General features: G+C 44.1%; 2 protein-coding genes across 2 annotated transcripts in view; one reads left to right on the plus strand and one right to left on the minus strand.

Annotated features, from left to right (window-relative positions):
- The window catches only part of LOC116568201, a 29,781-nt gene extending 14,344 nt beyond the window's left edge, over nucleotides 1-15,437 (plus strand). Inside the window, exon 3 of the mRNA XM_032303728.1 lies at nucleotides 15,360-15,437. Within this exon, the coding sequence (XP_032159619.1) occupies nucleotides 15,360-15,437 (78 nt within the window). The remainder of the gene's footprint in view (nucleotides 1-15,359) is intronic.
- Nucleotides 15,438-22,940: 7,503 nt separating this feature from the next.
- Nucleotides 22,941-24,778, minus strand: FOXD3 (forkhead box D3). Its single transcript, XM_032303396.1, has one exon. The coding sequence runs from the start codon at nucleotides 24,759-24,761 to the stop codon at nucleotides 23,316-23,318; it is 1,446 nt and encodes a 481-aa protein (XP_032159287.1). The 5' UTR covers nucleotides 24,762-24,778; the 3' UTR covers nucleotides 22,941-23,315.
- Nucleotides 24,779-25,356: the final 578 nt, after the last annotated feature.

Here is a 25,356-nt window from a genome sequence, read left to right on the forward strand (position 1 = left end):
TAGAGCCATTTGAACATTTTATAAAGCAATTTTAACCAAGTCACTTATGACTTGGTAAATTAGTTATTCCACAGATACACTAAGGCTAGGTTTCTTTTTTTTTTTTTTTTCCTTTTCAAAGATTTTATTTATTTATTTGACAGAGAGAGAAAGAGCATAAGTAGGCAGAACAGCACGCAGAGGCAGAAGAGAAGCAGGCTCTCTGCTGTGCAGGGAGCCTGATGTAGGGCTTAATCCCAGGACCTTAGAATCATGACCTGACTCAAAGGCAGACACTTAACTGAACCACAAAGGTGCCCCATAAGGCTAGGTTTCTTGAATGAATGATTGAATGAATGAGTGAACAAACGAATGAATAAATAAATAAATAAATAAGAAGCACTGAGACTAGACAACCAACCTAGATAATTCAAATTCTCATATTACATTTCTCAGAATTGCTTAGATTCTTTATTTAGTCTTTTCCTTCGTTTGGTTGAGATTAACTTTTAACATTTTTTTTTTTTAAGATTTATTCATTTGCTATAGAGAGAGAGGGAGAGAGCACAAATGAAGCAGCAGGCAGAGGGAGAATCGGGCTCCCTGCTGAGTGAGGAGCCCAATGTGGGACTTGATCCTAGGACCCTGAGATCAAGACCTGAGCTGAAGACAGATCCTCAACCGACTGGACCACCCAGGTGCCCCAACTTTTAACATTCTTAACTACAAGAGCAATAGGGCTACAAAGTTGTAATACTGTCTTGAACAAAGGTCACTAATAAGCTTTGCTGGCCAAAGGAAATCTTACTGTGGAATTAAGAGCAGGAGACTGGAAGTCAGAAGATCTGGTTCTTTCCTGATGCTACTACTGAGTTAACTTAACCAAAACACTTTACCTTTCTGACCTCAGTGTCCTTCCTATAAAATTAGAGGGCTTTATATAAGATAATCTCCAAGGTTTCACCCAATTCTTTAAAAGGTTTTTTAAGAAAAATTTTTAAGAAATATAGGCCCCTGGGGCGCCTGGGTGGCTCAGTACGTTAAAGCCTCTGCCTTCGGCTCAGGTCATGATCCCAGGGTCCTGGGATCGAGCCCCAATCCGGCTCTCTGCTCTGTGGGGAGCCTGCTTCCTCCACTCTCTCTCTCTCTGCCTGCCTCTCTGCCTACTTGTGATCTCTGTCTGTCAAATGAATAAATAAAATCTTCAAAAAAAAAAAAAAGAAAAAGAAAAGAAATATAGGCCCCTAATGAGGGTCTCAAACCTACAGCTCCAAGATCAAGAGTCACATGCTCTTCTGACTGAGCCAGCCAGACACCCATACCCAACTCTTAAACTCCTATGAATTTATTACAGTTGGCATTATTTTATTTAAGTAACCTTCTATTTGAAAAGGTAATGTGTGAATGTGGTAGATTAAAAATGGCCACAAAGTCTTTGCAGCTCCTTGAAGTAAGAGGTGGAATCTATTTCCTCAGTCCATGAATCCGGGCTAGTCTTGTGACTTCCTTTGACTAACAAAATGCAGCAGAAGTGTTGTGTGAGTAACTCTGGGACTCTGAGTTTCAAGAAGCCTTGTAGCTTTAGCTCCTCTCTGAACAAAGGCATCGTATTAAGAAGCTGAGGCTGCGGCGCCTGGGTGGCTCCTTGTGTTGAACCTCTGCCTTCAGCTCCGGTCATGATCTCAGGGTCCTGGAATGGAACCCCACATCGGCCTCTCTGCTCAGTGGGGAGCCTGCTTCCCCCTCTCTCTCTGCCTGCCTCTCTGCCTACTTGTGATCTCTGTCCATAAAATAAATAAATAAAATCTTTAAAAAAAAAAAAAAAAGAGGCTGAGGCTAATCTACTGGAGACAGATGTCTCTGACAGCCAGCAGTGAGTTTATCTTAAATCATACAGCTCTTGTCCAGTCACCAAAATACCTCAAACACATGATCAAGAGAAGACCAGGAGAGCTGTCTGGCTGAGCCCAGCCCTAACTACTGTCCTAAAAATCTTAAACAAATTAGATAGTTGTTTAGTCACTAAGTTTTGAGATGATTTGTTGTATACCAACAGATAACTGGCATCATACATCTGGTTAAAAAAAATTTTTTTTAGAACAAGCAAAAAATGTGTCTTCCTTCCAAAATCTTCGGTCCTCATTCACAGAGACAACAGGCATTACAATGGGAGCATATTGTAGCCACTGCTCTGTGTCTTGCTTGATTCTCTTAATATAATATGTAATTTACTCTACATCAGCCATATATATGGCTTTAGAGCATCCTATTATGCAGATATACCATAATTTTTTTAAGTAGGCCCCTTCAAACGGAAATTTAGATGGTTTATGCTTTCTTTTGTTATTTACAAAGACTGAAGCAACTATCATCTTTGCATGTATTTATCTATGCATACATAGTGTATCTTCAGTGAAGATCAAGGATGGTGCTCCCACTTGGATATGTGGAGAGTCCACTCCAACAAACTTCTGTCCAACAGCCAGAACTAGCAGGGGAACCCTATGGTCCAGCAAATGGCAATGAGGGGGATCCCCACTGAAGGCAGCTTAGTTTTTGCTTAGCTCTTGTCTCCCTGCCAAAGTCACTCTGTGTTGTTTTCAGTGCTGTGTGTTCCTCTTGGTACACTAAAGCAGGCTTATGAACTTTTACCCAAAGCTGTAACTGTCATATACCTTGCCCAGATATCTATCCTATACCCAGGAATCTACCCAAGCTTTTTTGACTATGATCACCAATCTCACCATGGCCTCTCACTGAGAGAAGCCTGCCCCCTGATAAGAGAGCTATCAAACAGGTAAATGCTGATAAAAAAATAATGTGTAGTTTTCTTGATTTCACTTGTTACCTTCCCTACTCCAGCTCTCACCTTCTGTGCTCTCTAGAGCCCTTCTTAGGGCTATAATTCTTCAGCTTTCATTTCCTATAGTCTTGAAACAGGCCTGACCTCCGCAAATGCCTGACAGGAGGAACTGGCTTATAGAGAACGCAAACCTCCTATGGCTCTGGTTCAAGGCATTTACCAGCATTCCCCATCAAAGACTCTTAAATCTCTCCATTCTCAATTTCCAAAAGTACCTGAACCCCCAGTTATGAGAGGCCCAGTTTCAGAGGCATCCTATCATTATGCCTCAGGCTGCTGAAGATGAATGATAACCCAGCACATAGGACCGAGACTTTCTCAGGGCGCTTTCTCCCAGATGACAGGAACCTTCAGTCACATATTCCCAGGTCCTACACCTCAGCATAACCTCTTGTGCTTTCATTAATAATGAATTGAACCCATCTACAAAACAAATGAGACTGGAGAGTGAGTTACCTTCCTACCCTCCCTTGGCTAGAAGTAGCCATTGTGTCCAAGTTCTAGTCAATGATGTATAAAGGGAAGTCAGCTGGTAGCGTGCTTGTGAAAGTTTTTTCTTTCCTGACAAAAGGGATAGATGTAGCATGCTCTGCCCTTTCAAGCCCTACTTTTTCTCCCTGCATTAAATATGAAAGTAATCCCTGGAGCTCTGACAGCCATCTTGCAACCATGGGTGATGTATTAATTTTCTATTGCCAAATTACCACAAACTTAATGGCTTAAAAAATATTCATTATATTACAGTTCTTGGAGGTCAGAACTTCTCCAACTTTTAAAACCTCCCTTCATCCTTGAATCATGACTCCTTCCTCCATTTTCAAAACCAGCAGCACAACTTCAAATCCCTGTTTCTCTGACCTCTGCTTCCATCAACACATTTCTAACTCTCCCACCTCCCTCTTATAGGGACCCCATGATTACATTAGTCCCACCTGAATAAGCCAGGGTAATCTTCCCATCTCAAGATTCTAAGCTAAATCTACAATGTCCCTTTTATAAGAGAAGTTAATATATTCATAGGTTCTAAGTATTCAGATACGAATATCTTTGGGGGGTGCCTTTATGCTTTCTACCAAAACTAATATGCATAATGACCAAAAGTTGAGGATGGTGAAACAGAAAGATGGGAAGAGCCCAGATTCCTTTTTTTTTATTTAAAAAAAATTTTTTTAAAAGATTTTATTTATTTGATAGAGAGAGAGAAATCACAAGTAGGCAGAGAGGCAGGCAGAGAGAGAGAGAGGAGGAAGCAGGCTCCGCACAGAGCAGAGAGCCCAACGTGGGGCTCCATCCCAGGACCCTGGGATCATGACCTGAGCTAAAGGTAGAGGCTTTAACCTGCCTAGCACCCAGGTGCCCCCAGATGAGCACATTCTAATGGTACTACACTGTGAAAGATTTTTTTTTTTTTTAAAGAGAGGCAGATTTTTTTTTTTAAAGATTTTATTTATTTATTTGACAGACAGAGATCACAAGTAGGCAGAGAGGCAGGCAGAGAGAAAGGAGGAAGCAGGCTCCCCACCAAGCAGAGAGCCCGATACGGGGCTCGATCCCAGGACCCTGAGATCATGACCTGAGCCAAAGGCAGAGACTTTAACCCACTGAGCCACCCAGGCACCCCATACACTGTGAAAGATTTAACATGTTGGATTAAACAAGATTGTGTTTGTGTATGCTTTGGTCATATTGAAGTCCTTGAAAGCACCATGCTGTTTTGCCTTTGAGCCATTGTTCTTCCTTCTTGTACTGTTTTTCCTGTCTGCCTTCTCTCACGTGTACCAACACTTATACCACCCCCATTCATGTGGCTAACTCATACTCATTATTTTACTCTCTCCTTACATATCCCTGTCTGCCCAGAAGTCCTCCACCGATCTATCTCTCTGCTCACTAAAGTTCTGGCTAGGTATCTTGCATTGGTGTTTCCAGGGTAGCCTGATCCTTTCCAATCATACTGTTCCTTTCCTGCCACAAAAATCTTAGTCACCCAGGGCACTTGAGTGGCTCAGTAGGTTAAGCGTCTGCCTTCACCTCAGGTCATGATCCTAGGATCCTGGGATTGAGCCCCATGTCAGGCTCCCTGCTCAGCCAAGCCCGCTTTTCCCTCTCCTCCTTGTTTGTGCTCTCTCTCTTGGTATTTCTTTGTCTCTCTCTCTCTCAAATAAATATATAAATATTAAAAAAAAAAAAAAAAAAAAAAGACTTGACCCAAATCACTCAGTTGATGAGGGGCAGGGTTGCACCAATGGAGCATGTCTTCCTTCTACTTCATCATTCTGCTCAGTTTAGGCAACTTTGTGTAGGGCAGGATGGGGTAAGACAACTGGGGTGATAGTGCCCATCCTTTGGCAAATAATTGCAACTTTGAGGGTTTCCCTCAGTCTTCAGTACTCATTAATTAACAATCTGTCTTACCCTGCTTGGATTGCTATAACAAAATACCACAGGCTGGGTAACTTAAACAACATAAATTTGTTTTTTTCGCAACCCTGGAGGCTAAAAGTCCCAGATCAGGGTCTGTCGGGGTAAGTTCCTCATGAGAACTTTCTTCTAGGTTTGTAGATGGCTACCTTCTGTGTCCTCAAATGACCTTTCCTCGTGAGAGTGTGTGTGTTGGTTGGGGGGTGCTTGGTTAAGGGGGTTAGGAGAGACGTAGACTGAGTCTCTGTCGTCTCTTCCTCTTCTTACAAGGTCATCAGTCCTATTTGCTTAGTACCGCACTCCTATCACTTTGGGGGTGGACTTCCAACATACAAATTTTGGGTTGGACACAATTCAGTCCACAGAACAGTCCTATTAAAAGTTAGGAGAAGAAACAATGTGTCATCTCAGAAAACATTCTAACCTAACTCCCCAACTCTTTGTGAAGACTTAATTATGAAAATAATGAACTATAGGGGTGCCTGGGTCTCTCAGTCCATTAAGTATCTGCCTTCAGCTCTGGTCATAGTCCCTGTGTCTTGCGAATAAGCCCCGCATCAGGCTCCTTGCTCAATGGGGAGCCTGCTTCTGCCTGTCCCTCTGCCCCCAACTCGTGCTCTCTCTCTCACGCTCTATCTCAAATAAATAAATAAAATCTTCAAGAAAAAAAGAAAATACTGAAATATGGATAAACTCGAGTTTTCATTAATAGGGCAAAAGACCTTGCAAATTGCCTAATAATTCTTGAGTGACTACTATTTGTGCCAGGCACACTATAAGCACCTTACATGTATTAACTAATTTCATCCTCACCCCACCTTATTAGGTAGATACTGTTTTAAAGATTTATTTATGTATTATTTATTTGTTAGAGAGAGAGAAAGAGATGGTGGAAGAGCATGAATAGGGGAAGTGGCAAGCAGAGGGAGAAGCAGACTCCCTGCCAAACATGGAGCCCGATGTGGGACTCCACCCTAGGACCCTGGGATCATGACCTGAGCTGAAGGCAGATGCTTCACCATTTGAGCCACCCAAGCATCTCCATTTTTAAAAAAAATATTTATTTATTTAAGGTAGATACTATTTTAATTCCCATTTTGTAGATGAAAAAATGGAACCTGTCGGATATGACACAGCTAGTAAGGGGCAAGGATTCAAACTGAGTCTGGCTCCACAGCCTGTGCTCTGAGTCTAACCACAGCTCCATATTACTTGTACTTATTATAGTTATTTCTAATTTCCTGTGGCAGATAAACAGGGTTATATAAAACAATTTGAAAATAATATATATTTTATACAACTTAGTTATGTAAACTGCTTAGAATAATTTTAAATTGAAATGCAAAAATAGAAGCAATTGGGACTGCCTGACTGGCTCATTTGGAAGATCATGCAACTCTTGATCTTGGGATCATGAGTTCAAGCCGCATTTTGGGTATAGAGATTACTTAAATGAATAAGTAAATAAAAACTTGTAAAAAATGGTACCAATTGAACACTACAGCCAACTGAAGTCAATAACGCATTGAAAAAGCATTCCCCGTAAAACTTTGGGGAGTTCCAGCTATCTACTTATGTCATATAGAATAAGAACACTGAAATACCGCCAAACTTTGCCTCTATTAGTAGAATATGCAATTAAAGTCTTTAATTTAGGGACGCCTGGGTGGCTCAGTTGGTTAAGCAGCTGCCTTCGGCTCAGGTCATGATCCCAGCGTCCTGGGATCGAGTCCCACATCAGGCTCCTTGCTCGGCAGGGAGCCTGCTTCTCCCTCTGCCTCTGCCTGTCATTCTGTCTGCCTGTGCTCACTCTCTCTCCCTCTCTCTCTCTCTCTCTCTCTGACAAAAAAAAAAAAAAAAAAAGTCCTTAATTTATCCTAACAACACAATTTATTTTGTAAATACAATGTATAATTGGAAGCAGAATAACCTCCCTGCCAAGCTAGGATTACCAACTGTCCCAGTTTGCCTAGGACTATCCCTCTCTTCCAGTCCAGAAAATGTATATCTCCTCTGAAACCAGAAATAACTGTACTCATCCAAAGATGTTTTTTGTTTCTTTGTTTTGTTATATCTTTGGGTTTTGGTGCTCATAAACCAAAAATTTAACTTACTTCGTTTCTTATAGTTTCCCTTTCCTGAGGTAGTAGATGATGGTCTGGTTTGGACTGGAGAGAGTGATGGGATTTAAAAAAAAAAAAAAGGCCAAAATATATATTTCTTATTATAAATCATAAATACCAAACTAAAGGACATTATGCTAGATGAAATAAGCCAGACATAGAAAGACAAATACTATATGATGCTGTTTATATGTGGGACCCAAAAACTCAAACTAATAATACCAACAGAGAGTAAAATGGTCGCCAAGACTGGAAGAGGGTGGGAGGGAATGGAGGAATGCTGATAAAGGATACAAACTTTCCGTTATAAGATGAATACATGCTGGGGATCTAACTTAAAGCACGGTGATTATAGTTAATACTGCATTATATACTTCAAACTTGCTAAGACAGTAATTCTTACGTGCCCTCACCACACACACACACACGTGCACACACACGCACACACACACACACACAAAAGATTGCATTGCAAGAGTCCAAAAAATATTCATAGGAAGCATAATTGTCCTCTGCTGTCCAATTCTCAAATCCGTCCAGAGGGATACTTAGCCCAACTCAAGGAATTAGTCTGGCTTGGGGCAGGTCCCCAAATACCATCATTGGCTTCTCCCTCGTTGTTTCTCCTCTATTCTCCCCAGGACTAGGACATTTTACACAATTTGGCCAGGTGAGACTCTTTATCTCTTGTTCCAAAATGAATTAATAATGACATAAACTTTTTCCTTGGGTACATAGGTTTTTGACAGGAAAGGAGCCCAGTTTCTTTCAAAAAGCTTCTTTCCCATGGCATTATTTTTGCCAAGTACTTCAAAATGTTCGTTTTAAAGCTCAACAACTGGTATGCCTGGGTGCCTCAGTCAGCTAAGTGTCTGCCTTCAGCTCAAGCCATGATCTTGGGATCCTGGGTTCGAGTCCCACATCTGGCTCCTTACTCAGCAGGGAGCCTGTTTTTGCCTCTGCCTGCCTTTCTCGCTGCTTGTGTGCTCTCTCTCTCTCCAATAAATAATTAAATAAAATCTTCAAGAAAATCAAAATAAAACTCAAGAACTAAGCAGAGGAGTACCTGGCTGGCATAATGAGTAGAGCACCAGACTCTCTTGATCTTGAGATTGAGTTTGAACCTCCTGTTTGGTGCAGAGATTACTTAAAAACAAAATCTTTAGGGGCACCTGGGTGGCTCAGTGGATTAAGTTCTGACTCTTTTTTTTTTGACAGAGAGACACAGTGAGAGAAAGAACACAAGCAAGGTGAGTGGGAGAGGGAGAAGCAGGCTTCCTGCTGAGCAGGGACACCTCCCCCCACCACACCCCCGCTTGCTGGGCTTGATCCTAGTACCTTGGGATCATGACCTGAGCCGAACACTTAACGACTGAGCCACCCAGGCACCCCAAGTGTCTGACTCTTGATCTCTGCTCAAGTCTAGATCTCACGATGGTGAGTTCAAGCCCCACCCTAGGGCTCTGTGCTGGGCATAGTGCCTACTTTAAAAAAATAAAAACATAAAATAAAAATCTTTTAAAAAACTAATCAGAGGCTTTTCTCTATGAATTTCTGCTATAACAAATAGTAATAGCAAATATACACTACATTTTATAATAATGGTACTACCTCATGGGGTTTTGGTGAGGATTAAATGATTTGTTAATATGTACAAATTTCTTATCGTAAGTTAGTACTCTACAAGTGTCTGCAAGTCACCCACTATTGCAAGCACTTTACATGCATTTTCACAAATGCATAAGGTAGGTATTACTACCTTATGCATTTGTTCATAAGGTAGGTATCACTATTAATTCTTTTACAAATGAGGTCACTAAGTAACAGTAAAGTTACATGGGTCACATGGCTAGTAAGTGGCAAAACTGGATTTCAAGCCAAACTGGATTTCAAGTTCCAAAGCCCTTCTTTACTCAGCCACACACACACACACACACACACACACACACACACACACACACACACTTCTCAGACAGGAAAAGAAGAGTTGCAGGAATTCCAAGGAAAGAAGCAAAGGTTAGCATTTCAAAATATTGCTGCAACACCCTATTTTGAAATGCACCAGAAAAGTAAGGGGGGGATGGATGGATGAAAGGATGAGTGGCTGGAAATTCTGTGATAGAGGAAGTGTATTAAAATGTTAATGGAGTACCTGGCTAGCTCAGGCTGTGGAGCATGCAACTCTTGATCCCAGGATTGTGAGTTTGAGCCCCATGTTGGGTGTAGAGATTACTCAAAAAATAAAATCTTTAAAAAAAATTTTTTTTAAAGGTTAATGGTAGGATGGTGAGTATACAGGGGCTTGTAAAATTCTTTCAACTTTTTTGGGGCACCTAAGTAACTCAATTGGTAGAGCATGTGACTCTTGATCCTGGAGTTATGAGTTTAGAGATTGCTTTAAAAAAAATTTTTTTTTATCTTTTAAAAGACTTCTTTCAACTTCTGTATGTTTGAAATTCTGCATGATAAAACGTTAAATATGCTTCCCCAAATATTACTGTAACACAGTCGTACCCTAAGAAGAGACGCTCAGGTGCTTTTCTTTTAAAAAAATTCTGTCCTATTCAGCATCCCATTACATATGATTACATACATCTAATTGTGAAATTGTATAGGATAAGTAAGGTGCCATTGGGGCTCTGAAATAAGGGCAAGCAGAGTGGACTAGCTTGAAGACAGCAAAGAAGTCTAAAAGTATCCCTAAGAGATGTCACTGTGAGACTCATTTCTATGGACTGTGGCAAGGGGGAGGAAAAAGAGTAAATTACCATAGTTAGCACAGAGAATGAAGCAGTAGAAGGGCCCTGTGCTGATAATCAGTGAATCAATATTTTTGAAGAAGGCAAGTTAAAAGCTGAAAGTTAATTATTTGTGCAAATATTTAGATTGTATCCTTTGGCTGTTAGTGTTAATATAATAATAAGAAAAGCTAACATTTATTGAATGCTGATATACTGAGGACTGTTGAAAGCATTTTACATGTATTAATTCATTTAATCTTACTATGAGGGTAAGTTCTATTATTGTCCCCATTTTACAGATAAGGTAACTAAGGCATAGAGAATTTAAGTAACCTGCATAAGGTAACACAGCTGAAAAGTGATGGAGCCCAAATTTGAAATTAGGTAAATTTATTTTCATACCTGTGCTCTTAACCACTCCCTTATATGGTCTCTTCTTAGAGGTTTTTTGTTGTTGTTGTTGTTTTAAAGATCGTATTTATTTATTTATTTATTTATTTATTTATTTATTTGACAAAGAGAGACACAGCAAGAGAGGGAACACAAGCAGGGGAGTGGGAGAGGGAAAAGTAGGCTTCCCATGGAGCAGGGAACCTGATGCAGGGCTTGATCCCAGAACTCCGGGATCATGAGCAGAGCCAATGGCAGACACTCAATGACTGAGCCACCGGGGTGCCCCTCTTGTTAGAGTTTTAAGTAGTTCATTCATAACCTTTCTCTTCCCCCACCTAATTTAGAACCTTCTTGTCAGAGACAAGAAATATTAGTTTTAATTCTAATGAAATCTAAATTAAGTGATGTGCAACCAAGTGAACTTGCTAACAGTTGCTGAACTAGTTAGATTTACCTAGTCATTGGCGGCACCAAACAGCTGCAGGCCTCAATCACAAAGAACGTATTTTGCTACGGTCATGGTATGACAGAAGCTGAAAACCTGAATGTGTCCTCTCTGAGAGCAGGCAACCCAAAATGTGTTAAGAGTGGCTGATCCACAAATGCTCAGCTCTTCTTCTAAACTCATTAATCAGATAAGTCCTCCTCCCTCCCTCAGGAGAGGAGTGAATAAGAGGTAAAGTTTTCTGGTGCGTGGGTGGCTCAGTCTGTTAGGCATCAAACTCTTGATTTTGGCTCAGGTCATGATCTCCTGGTTGTGAAATCAAGTCCTGCCTCAGGCTCCATGTTCATCTTGGAGTTTCCTTGAGATTCTCTCCCTCTCCCTCTGCCCTTCTTCCTGCTCCTGCTCCTGCTCATGTGGACTCTCTCTCTAAAAAATAAATAAAATCTTAAGAAAGAAAACGAGGTAAAAGTTCACATGTCCTCAGATGAAAATTCTCCCATTCTAAATAGTAGGAAATAAGTATTTTCTCACCTAGCCCTTCTTAGCTATTAAATTTAGCTATATCAGGGGCACCTAGCTCAGTTGGTTGAGCGTCGACTCTTGATTTTGGCTCAGGTTATGATCTTGAGGTAGTAGGACTGAGCCCCAAGTTGGGCTCCATGCTCAGCAAGGAGTCTGCTTGTCCTGCTCCCTGTGCTCCTCCTCCTACTCTTTCCCCCCTCCCTCTCTCAAATAAATAAATAAATAAATAAATAAATCTTTTAAAAATCCAGCTGTATCAGAAGAAAAAATACTGGCTACACACACATGAGTAATTTGGAGGTTTCCCAGAAAGTATATACAATATCTGAAACTGAGGTACCCTTAGGAGGGCCTGGAGTATAAAAATCTAAGGGGACGAATTCTACCCAAAGCAGTATCTAATTTAAATAATCCATGTAAAGTGCTAAACACATTTCCTGGCATGTCAGAAGTAGTCAATTAATCAATCTTCTTAGCTTCTATCATTATTATCGCAGTGACTGTTGTTCTGTACACAGCCACAATTCACTTTCTGTGTGAAAACACAGAATAAAAACATTTAAATGGCTGGTCAAGTCCTGGTCCAGAATATAGAAACATTTTACACTTTATAGCACTGAATTTTGCAGAGCGCTTTAACATATATTATCTCATTTGATTCCCAGAACAACCCTGGTAAGGCAGATATTATGATGGAAATTGCGTTTTGTGCTGGAGTTAGATTATAAAGTAACATGTCAAGTAAAAAATCAAATATAAGAAAAATTAGTCACAAAATCCCTTCAAGTTGCCCTTAACTGTATACAAGCATACCATCTTCCATTGATCTAACAGCTTTTTCTCCATTGTTAGAAGAGGTTGATGTCTTCTTGGCTGAACTCCAGATGTAATAACTAGCTTGTATTTAGGGACTATATTGTACAAAAATATAAGGAAAGTATATTTAGACACTGAGATCCTATCCCATTTTCTGTAGCAAGATGCTCACATTATAAAATACTAAAGGGAGGGGTCCCTGGGTGGCTCAGTGGGTTAAAGCCTCTGCCTTCAGCTCAGGTCATGATCCCAGAGTCCTGGGATCGAGCCCTGCATCAGGCTCTCTGCTCAGCAGGGAGCCTGCTTCCCCCCGCCTCTCTGCCTACTTGTGATCTCTCTCTCGCAAAGAAATAAATAAAATCTTAAAAAAAAAAAATACTAAAGGGAGGGGCACCTGGGTGGCTCAGTCAGTTGAGTGTCTGCCTCTAGCTCAGGCCATGATCCCTAGAGGCTGCTTCTCCCTTTCCCTCTGCCTGCCACTCCCCCTGACTGTGCTCTTTCTCTCTCTGACAAATAAATAAATAACATATTTCAATAAAATTTTAAAAACGGCGCCTGGGTGGCTCAGATGGGTTAAGGATCTCCTTTCGGCTCAGGTCGTGATCTCTGGGTCCCGGGATCAAGTCCCACGTCTAGCTCCTACCTCAGCAGGGAGTCTGCTTCTCCATCTCCCCATGCTTGTGCTCTCTCTGCCCCCTCTCTCTCTCAAATGAATAAATACAAATCTTTAAAAAGTTTTAAAAAAATACATAAAGGAAATGAGACTAACTGGAAACAGCAACTTCACACCATTCTTACACATTTCTCTGTGTCCCATAATCCCTGGAAAGAATTAAAGGCAGCTTCGCATTTCAGTGGTTTTTCATTCTCTCTTTCTCTCTCTTTCTCATACTTTTTGTGTTGATTTGTTTAATTTGAATAAGCTAAATAGACATATGTATCAAATGATTATCATAATTTGAGGTTTCAAGTGACTAAATCACCAGGCAGCAAACCCCAATCAATCTGATTTCTATCACATTTTCCTTTAATTATATGACATCACATCCTCCCATTAACCAGATAGGATAACTGAGGTGATGTTTGCAAGCTCAAAATTAGGTGTTTGCCTGATCAGATCCAATCTAGGCAGATAGTGACTTCTCCTAGTGAAATTTTACAGCAGATCTAGAAAAATGTTAAAATTAGTCCACCTAGACCAGAGCTCAGCAAAGACATAAGGCACATGTCCTTGTTCTTGTGAAAGTGCTATCATATCTTTAATGACTATTGTCAAGACCTCTCATCCACAAGACTGAAAAATACCCTGAAAGTGAAAAAGTGATTTACCAAGTGGCACTACAGAGTAAATTGTTTCACATTTGTTAAGTTGTGAGAACACAAAAATGATACCTCGCTCAAACAGATGGAAGGGACAGTGGTATCAGCAACTTCATTTTTAAATATGAAATGTGACAACTATTGGTATATGACATCAAAGGAAAAAAATAAAGGTAGCCTCATGAAAATATGACCGCTATAAAATCAGCAAAACTGTAAAGTAGAAATAGCCACCATTTTTGAGCACTCCAAACATTATCATAGTAAATCTTCAAATTATGAACCCCATTTTATAGATAAGGAAACTGAGATTCACACAGACTAAGTAACTTTGATGAAAATCATATTTAGGAAATGACAGAGCCAGGACTTAACCCTAGGACTATTAGATCCACAGTTCATATCCTTTCCAGAATATCATTCTGGACCTCAAATAATAAACCTTCCTTAGCAAGGGAATGAATTTTGAAAATACAGTATAGCTGTCTCTTACACAGTACATTTTTAGCTCTCAAAATTTTTATTTTTTTTTAAAGATTTTATTTATTTATTTGACAGACAGAGATTACAAGTAGACAGAGAGGCAGTCAGATAGAGGAGGAAGCAGGCTCCCCGCTGGGCAGAGAGCCCGATGTGGGGCTCGATCCCAGGACTCTGGGATCACGACCCGAGCCGAAGGCAGAGGCTTTAACCCACTGAGCCACCCAGGCGCCCCAGCTCTCAAAATTTCATAAAGTTTTTCCTCACACTTCATCTCATCTATATAAGAATATTTAAAATCAATAAAATGTAATCCATTATGTATGTATATTGAATATACTGTACTAGAATGATGGTTCCCCAAGTGGAGGGTGGATTCATTCTCAGTGTCCTGTGGAGTAGGGCTTCAATTTATTCATGGGGCCCCATGGATGGTGGTGGTAGAGAGGGATGATTCAGGCTCCTACCCTATACTACACTATATACTATCAATATCAATAAAGGACTCATTAAACTGCTGGAGGTTGGAATGACAGAAGTCTTGGGGAAAAAGGTATCTTAGAGGCACCTGGATGGCTCAGTCGCTTAAGCCACTGCCTTTGGCTCAGGTCATGATCCCAGGGTTCTGGGATGGAGTCCTGCATCCAGCTTCTTGCTCAGCAGGGAACCTGGTTCTCTCTCTGGCTCTGCCTGCCACTTAGCCTGCTTGTGTTCTCTCTCGCTGACAAATAAATAAATAAAATCTTAAAAAAAAAAAAAAGATATCTTAAGCCAAGGTAAAAGTGAAATTAAGGGGGCACTTGTGTGGCTCAGTCAGTTAAAAATCTGCCTTTGGCTCAGATCATGATCCCAGGGTCTTGGGTTTGAGCCCCACATCAAGCTTTCTGCTCTGTGAGGAGCTTCTTTCTCCCTCTCCCTCTGCCCCTGCTTGTGTTCCCTCTCTCACAGTCTCTCTCTCCCTGTTAAATAAATAAAATCTTTAAAATAAAGATTTTTTTAAAAGTGAAATTAAGGTTTAAAAAAAATCTCTAAATTTTTAAACAGTACCCCAAAAATATCCATTGGCTAAAAATCTGAAATGATAGTTATAATACCATAACTCCTCTCTATCTCTCAGCTAAGTTTTCAATAACAATCTTTACATGGGCAAATACAGAGTTCACCAGATACTTCCAAGTTCAATGTCAGGAGTAGGACTAGGAATTAGTCTTGTCTTTTAATCCAATCTATTAATACTTGCACTTGATTCCCTCTAGCAACAAGAGCAACTTTATCATAAAGTCATAATTCCTGATGTATGTGGAAAGGTGATGCTGTTGAAGTACCATCAATAAAGCAGATGTTTCTCAGTGGTTGTGATTAATTTGTGCTGATCCGGATACCACCTTGCTCTTGTAACCAACATTTACATTTGCAAGATAGTAGAATTTGAGAGATGGCTTACTGGCATAATCTGTAACAATGGCAGAGGAAGAAGCTAACTGGGCTATATAAAGACTAAATCAATAGGACCACACAAACTACATATAAATTTACAAAAAAAATTGCATTAAGTGCATAAAACTAAAGGGCATATCCTTATGGTCCTAGTGGAAGGGCAATAGTCAAATAATCTTGGATTTTCCTTCCTTCTTCTTTATATTAAATAGTAGAATCCACATAAATATTTTTCAGAGAAGAAACCTCGTTTCATATGGTGAAGGTTGAGTTGAATGACAGGTAAGAGATAACTATTATGCCAATGGTTATAGCAAGGAAAGAGAAATTAAATGATTTAACTTAAAAATTTTTTTTCTGGTTAAAATAAAGAACATGAAATTCTAAAACCATCTCAAAAGACTTTTACCGCCTGTATTGTCTGAACCCAATTCTAGGAGAGATGGTAACTAGAGGTTTCCAAATTGGTCTCAGAACAAGGCTCCTGGAAGACCTGGAACACATACACTGAATACAGAACCCTGATGCTTTCAGTTTTAATGTAAAATGTAATGTAATGTAATGCTGTTACTACTTCACAGTTTTGCTGATATAATTTAAAAGCCAAACCACATTGAATATTGTTTCTAGATTAAAAAAAAATCCAACACATGATATATAATCATCTTATGGAATGCCTTGGGTGGCTCAGTCAGTTGAGCGTCTGCTCAGGTCATGACATCAGGGTCTTGGCATCAGGCTTCTTCCTCAGAAGGGAGCCTGCTTCTCCCTCTCCCTCTGCCTGCTGCTCCCCCTCCTTGTGCTCACTTTCTCTCTGACAAATAAATAAATAAAACCATATATATATATATATATATATATATATATATATATATATATATGATTATCTTATATGGTCATCTTTATTCTTAAAATCTAAGCAAATGACTCTCAAATCCTCTATATTTTACTAAAGAAATAAACAAGTTCTATGAAAGAAAGTGTAGCAAATAAAGATGCCCCTAAGAGCAATGAATGTGAATGTTTGGTGAGGTTTGATTCCTCTTCCACTGGAAAAAACTGAAGCAGAGGCTAGTTGAACCCTGAAGTATCCTAGAGGGGGTTTCCCCCTTAGGTTGGTGGTACAACTGTCTGATGCTCTTTCGGGTAGAAGGCAGAGAAAACATTCCAGAAAATCAAATTATATTATGAACCTGACATCTCTTACAACTTTTAGACCTTTAATAAATATTTTTAAAATTCTTTCATTTAAAATACTTAACATGGTGTTTACAAAAGCATTATCATAAAGAAGGGGAATAAAGAAAAAAAATGGGAAGAAAATAATCACCCAAACTCTTGAAAAAGACCTGATTTGATCAATTAATAGCCTTCCTCATCCTCATGCCCATGGTCCTCGCTTGTCATATGCTTAGACAAATCATTTCAGTTGTCCCTTTTGCGCTAGGCAATGTTAGTAAGAAACTCACAGGGCATTAGTGACAACGGTTCATTAGTTGGCACAGTGGGCTCCCACGAGGTGCAACTAACCTGGGCTGCTACCCAGAGGTGCTGCCTCCCAGGTGGAGCTTGAGAGCAAAGAGAACATTCGGAGTTTGGGTTGTTCTGGCGCTGACCACAAAGCTCTCTGCGATACCAAGTGCACGCCGCTTGCAAAAAAGGGTAACTTTGCAATATGTTGTTGATCTTTGGGAGAAAACTGAGTCTCTCTTACCATGCATGTGTCGAGAGAAGAGAATGGAAGGGATGAAGTGAGGAAAAGAAGCAAAACCCTTCTTCAAAAAAGGCGTGCACTGCAGCCCCTCTTGCAGATCCGGGGAAGGAGAATTCCAAATGCCAAGTCCGCTTAAGAGGTAGCGGGCAGGGGCCGGGAGACCTTGCGGCGCCTTGGCAGCCGGGCGAACAGGCCCGGGTTGGCGATACTTGGGACTGTCCACCACGCAGGCCGGGTCTCCGCAGTCCTCACGACCCATCCTCCTTTTAAGGCTCGCCAGGGCTGTGGCCTTAACTAGAACATAGGAAACTTCCTCTTGGTTTCCCAGAGATCCCAGGCTGGGGCTTCCAGGCCGCCCAGGTCCACTCGGCGGGGACTTGTTTCGCGTGGCGAGCTTTCCTAAGTGCCTGCAAGTGGGGCTCCGCGGGAGAGGGCCGGGAGGAGAGTCCCCACCGCGCCCTCCGCTGCCCCCACTCCCGCAGCGGGTACCTTTTACAGGGTAATTAATTCAAATTCTCTTCTTCTCTCCCTTCAGACAGGGGGAGCTGGAGTCCCGCAGGCCGAGCCTTAGTGCCTTGCGCAAAAGTGGACCCAGAGTGGGAGGGATGGGGAGGTACCCACGGGGACCGACTGCGGACATCGGAGCGCTGTGGATGGACCGCTGACCTGCAGGGTAAGGGGAGGTGTGGGCCCGGAGTTTCCGCCTTCCTTCTTCCCCTCCCAAATCACGCGGCAAAAAGGAAAACTAGCCCTTGGTCTCTGCAGAACCGCCCAGTGCTGGGCTAGCCGCGCTCGCGCGGGTTGGGGCGCAGGGGACTTCAGTTCCTCGGAAACGCCCCAGGGTCTAGGTCTTCGGTCTTCCCGGAGCTGAGTCCCGCTGCGCCCCGCGCTTCCTTTGGGTTTGTCTTTTTTCTTTTCTCTTCTCTTCCCAAGCTTGCTTGCCCCGTGGTTTGCCTTTTCCTTTCCTCAAATGAACATCCTTCCTAGCTGGAGAACACTTTTTCGTCCTCTGAGCATTTCCATAGCTTACACTTGGGCTGCTGAGTTACCTTGGGGGCAGTTACAGAACCTTCTGGGGCTGTGTGAAAAGAGGTGAGGGTGTTCTGGAGGACTGTTTTTCTGAAAATACCTCTGAAATTCAGCCCCCAGGGAGAGGGGGGACACAGACAAGGGAATGAAAGTGTTCCCTCCTCCCCAACTTGGCACTGATGGGAAGAAGCTATATGCCTAAACACAACGTCATCTGGAAAAGAAGAACTTGGGTATGGGTTTTATGTTAAAATAGGGAAGGGGATTAATGTAATTCTTATTTTGAGAAATTCTGTTGTAAGACACCCCCTTGGGAAATAAAAAAAATAAGATGACAATGCTTTCTTATGACTTCATGGGTGATTTTGCAACATTTCTTTTCAAATCTTGTTCTGCACACCCACCCTCCTTGGCTGGTCTTGCTCCTGGGGAACAGAAAATGGCCGCCTGTACATTCCTAAGAGGGCAAGGGGTGGGGGTGATGATAGTTAAGAGAGAAGTTGGCTCTAGGTGCAACTGCCAACTGTTGGAAGGACACAAAAGGATGGTGGTCTTTTCTGTGAGTTTACGTTCAGCCTACCTTTAACTCACCCCAGAGTCCATGTCTTGTGCTAATGGGCATCTGTCAACGAAGAGTTCCTGTTTCCCTACTTGCCTCAGTTGGTGGAAGCAAAGGGGCAAACAGCAAAGTGGACCACTCAGCCAGAAAGAAACATGCCAGGCCTCTGGAGCTGGCCTGATGGTCAGGCCCAAGTTACGGTGGAAGGACTCAAAACCAGGAGGAGACTCTATTTTCTAAAAGTCCATTCTGATTAGCCTCTTTTACTCCATCCTTCCAGGCAGCAAGGGACTAGAATATGTTCTGTGACTCCTCTTAGAAAAACCCACTTTTTACACCTAAATTGAGTTTTTCAAAACCAAACCAAATACTGTTGGTGTTTGGAAGAGAGTTGATCCTCTGTCCAGAAGCCATTAAAAACACTAAGTAAACTCCTTACATTCCCTTAGCTCCTTAGAGTTTATAAAACATTTTTCACTGACACCAACTCAGCTAATCCTGCAAGCCCAAGCATCAGGGGGACTCCTCATTCTCATTGTAGCAGTAAAGGAATAGAGACTCAAAGACACCAAGCAGCTTGTACAAGGTCACAGTCACAAAATACCTATCCCTGATTAAAACCCTTTCTACAAGGCCTCTCTCATTCCATTGCTTCCCATTATCCCCTCCCATGAAATAGGCCCCCCACCCCCTCATGACTGGACCTGGTCACCCTGAGAATGTTCTTCCAACACCCCCCCAAGCCCCCAAAGGGAGAACATTGACTAATTCAGGCTGCAGTTTGCCACCATCAGAGACGAAAGTAGAGTCCCAATGGACACATGGCTTTGGAACTGCCTTTCAGATCACATTCTCTTCTGGACAGTTCTTCAAAGAACCCACATTAAAACACATCCCCCACCCACCAACCTTTCATGTTCCCCTCACTGCCAAGACTCTCCCTATAAACCATGTAAAATAAATAACCTCAAATATAATTCTTAATAGCAACCAAGTCCATGTTTCCTCATCACTAAATTTTATTGCTTCCCAATCTTTAAGACAAATTTCCCATGGGACTCTGGCCCTTTCAGAAGACAGGCCGAGGAAGCGGCTTTTCCAAGATTCTACCTGGATGCCCCAGGCCCTGATGATGAGCCAGGGTGTCAGGGTGTTCAGAGGCTTTGAGACAAGGAGTGGCCTCAGAGGGCTGGAGCTGGACGCTCGGAGACAAAACCGTAGGTTTTCCATCTGCTCGTCGCCCCCTACAGGTCACATCCGCCATCGCAACGAGAGCCCATCATAGTCCGTTCAAGTATCTTGATCTAGTCTAGGTTCGCATTTCCCTGGACCTGCAGATTCACCCATTCCCAGAGGAACTGCGTGCGGGGACCCCACTCAGGCACTCAGTCCTGGGGAAGTTCTAAGGGCTACAGGCCTCGGAACTGGATTCACTTTCTAGAAATGAGTGCTGGAGGAGGTGAAAACCAGTTTAAATTCGTGTGTAGCCGAAAGCTAAAATTCTCCCCTATAAAAACCAACCCGCTTCCTTTTTTTTTTTTTAATTACAAATAAATCTGCCTAAGTGGAATAAAAAGCGGATATCAGTCGTGTTGCCTTTAAATCTCAATGTAAAAGGAGATTTCCGTGTCTTTCGGGCTGGTGCGTTCACATCAAATGTGAGTTTCAAGCACCCCCCCATACCAAATGCTTGCGTTCATTATACATAGTTGTATTTTCCCCTTCTGCTCTAAACCTTCGTGGCTTAACAAGCTTAAACCAAAAAGAGCTTTTCAAAGTGGGTACAGCCAGATCTATCTCCAAGACATCTGCCAGCACTTTAAACAGCCGCCGTCCCATTTGGGGTCTGACTCTGGGAGTCTCCTATTCTCCAAGAAATAAAGGAAGGAGACCATCTCCAGGCTCTAGTTCAAGGTTGAGAAGTGATTAGAAGGAAAGTTGCTGGCGGATCACTCCTCTACTCCCTGCAGCCTAATGCAGCGCTGGAAAAAGCCCCGCGGATCTCAAGCGGCGGCTTGTGGCCGAGTGTCAGGCTGCGGGCTCAGGCTCGGCCGGTATTGCTGCTATGCGTGGAAATATGAGCGAGTAATTTTATAAGTAACAAAGGATCAGGGATGGAATGAGGCCTCTGTTATCCAATGTCATTTAGAAGCCTTGGATCAGCAGCTTCTTGAGGCTAAAAGTGAATTCAAGAAGCCCTGCCTTTCCCTTTTCCCAGGGGTGTCAGCTAAAATTAGAAATAACCTCTATGTGTTTGCACAAATCATGTACCATTTGCTGTTTGTGTAAAAACCGATTAGCCAGACACAACTGTGAAACAACTTGTTACTTTTATAGCTGCAACACACAAACAAATTTAGATCCGTTTAGTTTTCCTTGTAAAAGGAGATTAGAAGGGACTCGCCCGGAGACTGTGTGGTCCATAATCTCTTCTCCGTGAAGGTTACTGTTGCGCCTCTCCTGCGAGGCTGATTATCAGGTTCCTGTTTATCAAGTTAAACTATCTCACCCCCGGCAGCTTGTTTTATTTTAGGACCCTGATCCAGGAGTAATGTTTACTCAGGACACAATAATGTTTACTGTTTACCAGGAAAACAGATTCGGTATTTTCGAAGACGTGTCTTTCAAAGCGACTCCCTAACCCACGCCGACAGCAGAGGAATAAAGCTCGGATCCGAAGCCGGATGGCATCTCCACGACCAAGAGCCGAGGTGGACGCCACCGACAGGGGCTGGCCGTGTTTTGCAAGCAGGACGCGCATAGGGCCGAGCTGGCAGCATTGCTACCGGTTCCGGTATAAAAAAGCGATTTCGCATAAGTAATTGTAACAGCTAAATTAATTACAAAATAATTAGAATTGATGCCGTTTGAGGATATGTTGGTGGTGAATGGGAAACGACCTTCCGCGTCTAGACGTTTTATTTCTACCTTAATACTTTAAAGGTTGCAACAGCTGAAATGCACATTAAAAATAATCTACGGGGACATCTCCCCATTCCTGCCCTATGATCTCTTTTCCCACTAATCTAGACTGTGGTTTGCTTTTTAAAGATTTGAAAAGAGGGGAATAAAGGTAAAGGGGAGGGGTGATGTGCACCTGTTTTTAAAAGGGTGTTAAGGCCCCTATTCCTTGGCCTTCCAAAACACTGTGGGTTGAGGAGAGAGGAGGCATTGGTAGGAATCCTTCAGGAATCAAAATTATGTTGTGGATTTATTATTGCCATAGGAAAAGAAATATCTTACTTGAAAATATTCTGAAAGAATAAGAATTACGTCTTATTGATCAGATTAATATAGATAATACAGTTTCACTACAAAAATAAAACTGCCATAACATACATTTAAAAATTAACTGTGTTTATTTACCATTCCCACTTAAGGAATGAAAAAAATTTTTAAATGTAAGATTTAAATGCTAAAATGGAGGATGTTTGTAATTTACATTCTTTTGAAAGGATAATTGAAATGACCAAGAACTCTCATTATGGAAGACAAAAGTCTGGTATTTTAAAAAAATATATTTAAAGATTGTGTGGTTGTTTAGACTTAAGTTGGTTTTTTTTTTTTTAATGGCAGCTTATTTTATCTATAGAAATATCTGGTCAGACTTAATGGATTGGTATGAATGAGATCATCACCCACATCCCAATTTTGTGTGAAAACTAAAAGAAAAATATTAATACAATTTAAATTAGGCACATTCTTTCCTTTCCTCAATTAAATTTTTCTTACATTGCAATCATGCATAGCTAAGTTTAAAAGGGTCATTATTTGAAACTCCTTGAATTTCTGGTAAAGATAAAATACAAATACAATTTTAAAATATTGTTTACCTCAGACATCTAAATAAAACACTAGGGTGAACATTTTAAAAATTTATTTACAAAGTTGTGTACAACACGATGGAATAACATTTAGAATACCATATATATTCATTCATATATAAACAGACTTTTATAATAGAATGACACTTTTCGCCTTTTGAAAATTTTTATATTTAAAATCTCCCAACGTCTCTATACATTTTTTTCTCACATAAAACTGCGGAGAGTGAACCTTCAAAAAAAATGAAAGTTCAGAGCTCTAAATCTACTGAATTTGTTTTTTCTTAAAAAAATAAGAACCCCAAAAGGAAAGTCAATAATTTTTATACAAATATGTACAAAGATTTCCCTCCCATTCCTACGGTACTGAGAGCAGGAGCCGTCGGGGTACATTTTTGGAAAATTCGGTTTTCGGTTTTACCTGTACCGCAAGCTATTCCCGGCGGGCGTGCGGTGAGAGTTTGCTCCGCCAGCCTAGGTGTGCGCGAGGGGGTGGAGGCCGCCGAAGGTCGGTGTTGAGGGGTCGGGGGGGCGGAAATGGAGGAGAAGCAGAGTCCGGGATTGGGCAGGGGGGCCGGGCCCGGGGCGGGGCGCGCAAACTAGAAGTGCAGCCGCCACCCGGCCCTCGGTCCCGGCCACCGGCGCGTCCCTATTGAGCGGGCCACTTTGCTTGCGCTGCAGCGGCGGCAGCAGCGGCGGCCGAGGCTGCGGGCTGCAGGAACTGTCCAGAGAGCGGCACGCTCAGGATGGGCGCAATGGTGGCCGTCGTCCGGCTCAGCGACAGCGGCTGATGCGTGGCCATGAGCGCCGCGGACTGCACGGTGCCCGGCGGCCGTAGAAAGGACTGCGCCGCGCTGCCGCCCCCACCGCCCCCGGTGCCCCCAGTTACCCCCGTGCCCCCAGCGCCCGCTGCCGAGCCCCCGGGCGCAGCGGGGCCCCCGCCGATGATGTTTTCGATGCTGAACGACGGCCGCGCGCTCGGCTCGGACTTGATCAGCGACGCCGTGGTGCCCGCAGCGCCCGCCGTGCCCGCGGCGGCCGCGGCGGCGCCCAGGCTGTTGAGCTGCAGCTGCAGGCCCGGGCCGAGCTGTGAGCCGAAGGCGGCCGCTTTGCGGCCCAGCTCGCCCGAGGGCAGCAGAGGCACCGCGGGCGGCAACACGGGTGCCACCGGCGGCAACGCGTAGGGGTACTGGAGCGCCGCCGCCGCCGCCGCGGCGGCCGCGGCAGCCGGGTGAGAGTAGGCGCCAGCCGCGGCCGCGGGGTGCAGGCCGTAGGGGCGGCCGTAGGGCCCCGCGGCGCCTGCCGCCGCCGCTAGGCTGTAAGCGCCGAAGCTCTGCATCATGAGCGCCGTCTGCTCGCGCAGGTGCTCCTGCTGGTGGCGCTTGAAGCGTTTCCGGCGCCGCAGGAAGCTGCCGTTGTCGAACATGTCCTCGGACTGCGGGTCCAGGGTCCAGTAGTTGCCCTTGCCCGGGTTGCCCGGCTCGCGGGGAATCTTGACGAAGCAGTCGTTGAGCGAGAGGTTGTGGCGGATACTGTTCTGCCAGGCGGGAAACTTCTCCCGGTAGTAGGGAAAGCGGTTGCTAATGAACTCGCAGATGCCGCTCAGGGTCAGCTTCTTCTGCGGACTCTGCAGGATAGCCATGGTGATGAGCGCGATGTACGAGTAGGGAGGCTTCACCAGGCTGTTCTTGGGCTTACTGGGGGCCAGGCCTCCCGTTGCACCGCTGCCGGCGCCCGGCCCGCCGCCGCTCCCGCCGCCCTCCTCGCCGCCAACGCCGCCCTTGCAGCCGTCAGGTTCGGAAGCGCCCGCCTCGCCCCCTGGCCCTGCCCCGGCTCCAGTCGCCTCTTTGGGCAATGCCAGAGGCTGTTGGTGCGGCGGCTGAGGCTGCCCATGGTGGGGTGCCGCGGGCGTCACCTCGTCCGCCTCGTCCAGGCGCAGCTCCGGCGGCCCCACGGGGCTCTCGCAGCCCGCGTCGCTGTCCTTCTCCTCCAGCCCGTCGTCGCCCTCGCCCACCACATCGATGTCCACGTCCTCGGCCGTCAGCACCGTCTGGCCGGACATGTCGCTGGCGCTGCCGCCGCCGGAGAGGGTCATCCCTCCTCGGGGTTGGTGGCGGCGGCGGGGAAGGATCGGCGGACGATGGGAGTCGTCAGGGACTACCGCCGAGCTCCGGGGGAGGGGGTTTGAGTGCTCCCGAAAGATGGGAGACTGGGAAAGGGGAGGGGGGCGTAGATGGTTCGGGGCCCTCCCGGCTTGGCTCACACTCGGCAGCCCGGCATCGCGCGGCGCGGGCACTGCCGTCTGCCCCCGGCAGCCGCGCTCCTCAAACTCCTGCTGTCCCTGGCGCTCGGTACTAGGCGCTCGATGCCGCTCCGGGCCACGACTGCTTCTCCACGCCGCGCCCCCTCACTTCGTCCGCGGTCCTCGGCCTCTGGCCCGGGCGTGGAGAGCAAGAGCTGCGCAGACGGGCGCGGGACGCCGGGCGCCGAGCAGCTCTGGAGGGCGCGGGAAGGGGCAACGGGGGGAGGGGGGTGTCAGGGACGCCAAGCCCCCGTAGTCGAAAGTCCCGTTTTAAGGACTGGCCTGATAGATTACTTTCTACTTAAAGATCCAGCGGGAGGCGGGGCCACGTGACCGCGCGTGACGTCAGGGCCGCGGCGGAGCCGGCCAAACTCAAGTTGGTTCAGGG

The sequence above is a fragment of the Mustela erminea genome, chromosome 10, assembly GCF_009829155.1.
Source record: "Mustela erminea isolate mMusErm1 chromosome 10, mMusErm1.Pri, whole genome shotgun sequence".
Lineage (NCBI taxonomy): Eukaryota > Metazoa > Chordata > Mammalia > Carnivora > Mustelidae > Mustela > Mustela erminea.

What these genes read in the sequence shown, in the direction of transcription:
- FOXD3 (XM_032303396.1), bottom strand. Translation starts at nt 24,761, where the DNA reads ATGACCCTCTCCGGCGGCGGCAGCGCCAGCGACATGTCCGGCCAGACG.